General features: G+C 44.2%; 1 protein-coding gene across 1 annotated transcript; it reads left to right on the top strand.

The window, feature by feature from the left end:
• Positions 1-1758: 1758 nt before the first annotated feature.
• Positions 1759-2813, top strand: LOC127347441 (protein STRICTOSIDINE SYNTHASE-LIKE 10-like). Its single transcript, XM_051373629.2, has one exon. It carries the CDS (start codon positions 1776-1778, stop codon positions 2811-2813), a length of 1038 nt encoding a protein of 345 aa, XP_051229589.1. The 5' UTR covers positions 1759-1775.
• Positions 2814-4624: the final 1811 nt, after the last annotated feature.

Raw genomic sequence — 4624 nt, 5'->3', positions numbered from 1 at the left:
CATGCACCTTTGCTAGAGCTGCTTGGTTTCAATCACCTTGGTATCTTAGGATGGATTTAATAACCCATAATTCTCAGAATTTCCATACCACTGTCTTGCAGTTTCTAGCTTTAAATCACCCTCACATAAACTTAACAAATATCTTTACTTTCTTATGGTGCCTTTGGAAAATGAGAAATGAAAAATTGTTTAACAATTTGGAAGGACAACCTAGCCAAGTAATCATAAGAACAAATGCTTTACTAAACAGCTTGCAAATTCATAAGCATCCAACAGTGCCTCAAAAAACACATGAAACTCCCTCACAGCTGTTATACTCTGGCCCAAGAATTTTTGTTGATGCAGCCTGGAAGAAAAGACCAAATGGACAACCATCTAAAGCTGGAATTGGAATACACATCATTTGGAAGCAAGGACAACATTTCACTGATGTTTTCATTTCAGCTAAGACTGCACCAGTTTCGACACCACTGCAGGCGGAAGCAGAAGGACTTCTTATTGCGGCTAGAATTTCTTCTTCACTTCTTTTGCAGGATCCATATTTCTTCACAGACAATTTGGGGCTTGCAAAAGCAGTTCAGGCACGTGGAGGAGCAGATCCAAATGTTCTGTGGGAGATTAGGAGACAAGCTATCCAATTTCAGGAAATCATGCAACCACTTAGACCGAAGATCTTCCATATAAACAGAACTCTGAATGCTTTTGCTCATAGCTGTGCTCATCAGGTGAAAACTATACCTAGAGCTTCGCCTCTTTGCTCTTGTAGCAACTCTACTCATGCAGCTTTCTCGTGCCCTGTCTCTGTAGCAATAAACAGACTAAGATTGGCAGGACCAATGATTGTAACAGCTCAATGTCTATGAGTAACGAAAATCTAGGGTGCTCTGCACCCTAACCTTGTTCAAAAAAAAAGGTAGCTCTAGCTTCGTAACGCATTTCTCTGTCGCTTAATGAAATCAAGAACAACTGACTTTTTCTTCAAAACAACTAAAGGAATGTCCAGATCATAACTGAGTTAGATTTAACTAAATCTCAGTCAAGTGGCAGTCATCCAATTTTTGGTTACAACTTACAAACTAGCTGCAAGTTGCAACTCATGTGTAACTCATAAGTCTACACGAATCTCGAGGCAAATTTAACAGTCTGGACATTTTCTCAATTACAACCTAGGTGTTACTATGGAAATGTAATTACAACACACTTGCAAACGTCATATCAGGGCGCATGATCACGCGGCAAATCCAATGGCTAAGGAGTCATCTAAGATTTATTAAATCTGCGAATTAGCAATCCTGAAAAATAAAAGAGTGTTTCTAGTCCATGATGCACTAGGATTCTGATTATGCGGCAAATCTTACTCGTGTGTGGGTTGAACTCGGAGAATTAGCAATTCCAAAAAATAAAGAGTGTTCCTAATTCATGATGCACTAGGATTCTGATTGTGCGGCAAATCGTACTTGTGTGTGAGTTGAACTTGGAGAATTAGCAACTCCAAAAGTTATGCACTATGTTTCTGGTTGTGCGGCAAATCGTACTCGTGTGTGAGTTAGACTTGGAGGAGACTCGGTAGAAGGGAATAAACCGGACACCTCCACCGAGTCGGGTATGAGAAGCACCCATGGCTACGTACGGGCGGCGTGTATAAGAGCACGGCGCCTGCAGTGCTTCCGCCCCAAAACAAGCCATCGCAAGATCCCTCAGCCAAAACACTAGCGAGACTTTCTTCCAACAAAAAGAGATCGAGACCGGCTGAAGAGAAAACAGGTTAGCCAAACATGGGGTGCGCGATGAGCCGTCTCGTCAAGGCTACGATCGCCGTAGTTATCCTGGCGATGCTGTTCATGCCCGCTGCCATGGCGGCAACCGTCGCGAGCTTTGACGCCACCCAGAGCCAGCGGATACCGCTACCGGACGGATCCGTTAGAGGACCAGAGAGCGTTGCGTTCGACGGCAAAGGCCAGGGTCCGTATAGCAGCGTTTCCGACGGCCGTGTCCTGAAGTGGAACGGCGACGAGCTCGGCTGGACAACATACACCTCCAGCCCGGACTACAACAGCGATGCCTGCAGGTTTGCCAAGCTCCGCCCGGCGACCAACCCGGAGACCCTCTGCGGCAGGCCGCTCGGCCTGCAATTCCATCACAAGTCCGGGAATCTATACGTGGCCGACGCCTACAAGGGGCTCATGCGAGTCGGACCTGGTGGAGGGGAGGCCACGGTGCTGGTCAGCGAGATTGATGGTCTACCTCTCCGCTTCACCAACGGGATTGATATCGATCAAATCACCGGCCAAGTCTATTTCACAGATAGTTCCATGAACTACGACAGGTCGCAGCACGAACTGGTTACAAACACACACGACGCAACAGGCCGTCTATTGGTGTACGATCCCCAAACGGGAGATGTCCAGACTCTCCAAGCTGGGATGGCATACCCCAACGGCGTTGCTATTAGCTACGACCGGACACACCTCGTGGTCGCGTCTACTGGACCGTGCAAGTTACTTCGGCACTGGATCAGAGGCTCCAAGGCAGGCACAACAGAGCCCTTTGCCGACCTTCCGGGCTACCCTGATAATGTGAGGCCGGATAGGAAAGGTGGGTACTGGGTGGCGTTACATGGCGAGAAGAATGAGCGGCCCTTTGGCGTCGACAATCATCTGCTCGCTGTGAGGGTTGGACGCGACGGGAAGATAGTTGAAGAGATGAGAGGCCCCAAAAGAGTTAAACCATCCGAGATAATGGAAAGAGCCGATGGCAAATTATACATAGGAACTATGGATGGGCCGTACGTCGGTGTAGCTACACGGACATAGGAGTTGGCTGTCTAGTTTTTTTTTTTTTTTGAGAACACAGTACAACGCAGACGCTCACAAACACGCACGTACAAACACCCCTATGAACGCACGCACGCACACCCTACCCCTATGAGCACCTCCGAGGGACTGAGCCGGCATATCTTGAGGTTGACGAAGTCGTTACCCACAAATAGGAGTTTTCACTATATATCTTTTGTTCTTAGGCATTTTTTTAGCTTTTCTTGTGTAATCCTCACCTTTCTTAAGTGTATTTCAAGGCTTTTTCTTATGTGTAATGTCCACCGAATATGAATTAATTATATGTTATAATCGTCGGGCAGTGAATTCCCCACAATGGTACTTTGTCTTTGATCATCGTCCGAGCCCGAAGTGCCTCTACGTCAAATCCGCCCGCAAATAGAAGTTTTCACTATATATCTTTTGTTCTTAGGCATTATTTTTAGCTTTTCTTATGTGCAATCCTCACCTTTCTTAAGTGTATGTTAAGGCTTTTCTTATGTGCAATGTCCACCAAATATGAATTAATTATGTTATAATCGTCGGGCACTGAATTCCCCACAATGATACTTTGTCTTCGATCATCGTCCGAGCCCGAAGTGCCTCTATGTCAAATCCGGCCCGGTCTTTTGCCCGTCAACCAGCTCAAGCTTGATGTTCACCTCCAGGTCGCCAGCCACGCCCACCTCTGCCTGCGTCCCCTCTACCGGCAATATAGGGTCCTCACTTCTAAACAGTTTAGCCATGTTCGTTGTATAAAAATCAATCAATAGGCACACATTGCCTACCCTTTGGTGCCACAAAGTAGCAAGGAGAAACCAAGAGTTGTTCATGAAGAGATACAGAGATTGGAAGTGAATGATTGCTTTCCATTGTTGTGGACTGCGGGTATTTATATTACCTCAACAGTCGGGAGTACATGTCGGTTACAATAATTGTGTCTCTTTGGAAAGGACACAATTGTTCGCTTTACACAGCGATTGGACAAAACTCTAATATGCTAACTGCTATAGGGAATATTCTAAGGAATCTGCTAACTGCTAGATTAGCCTAAATCTAAAGCTAATTTATTCCTAACACTCCCCCTTGGACAACGCTGTCTTCAAAATCCATAGCGTCTTGAGTGCGAACGTCATGATAGTCCTTAATCTTGTAAAAACTTGATTTTCTTCAATCCAAGTATGTCCTCCAAAAATCCTGTGAAAAAATAAAAGGAGAATATAGGAATCCGATATACCGTTGGTATAATAATTGTATCATTAAAACCTATATGAGAAATCCGTTGGAGAACTCATAAGGAAAAATACAATTTATTGTTATCGGATCATAAATACTAAGTTCAGTCCTGGGAAATTTCTCCCCCTGAACTTTGCAAATTTCTAAATCGTCTCATACCAATACCATAAATGCATTTTTGAAATGCAGCTGCTGGTAAAGACTTAGTGAACAAATCTGCAAGATTGTCACATGATTTTGTTTGCAAAATATCAACTTCTCCATTTTTCTGTAATTCATGAGGAAAGAACAGATTTGGAGCAATATGTTTTGTGATATTACTTTTAATATATCCCATATGCATTTGAGCAACACATGCAGCATTATCTTCATATATAATAGTTGGTGATTCTAATGAACCTATACCGCATGAGGTCTGGATATGGTTAATCACTCTGCGAAGCCATACACACTCACGTGAAGCTTCATATAATGCAATTATTTCAGAGTGGTTAGTGGAAGTTGCTACTAGAGTCTGTTTAGTTGACTTCCATGAGATAGCAGTTCCACCGAATAAAAATACAAATCCAGTTTGT

Source organism: Lolium perenne, chromosome 4 (assembly GCF_019359855.2).
Source record: "Lolium perenne isolate Kyuss_39 chromosome 4, Kyuss_2.0, whole genome shotgun sequence".
Taxonomy (NCBI): Eukaryota; Viridiplantae; Streptophyta; class Magnoliopsida; order Poales; family Poaceae; genus Lolium; species Lolium perenne.
The sequence above is the reverse complement of the archived record's forward strand: the minus strand, read 5'-3'. Positions and strand labels throughout refer to the sequence as shown.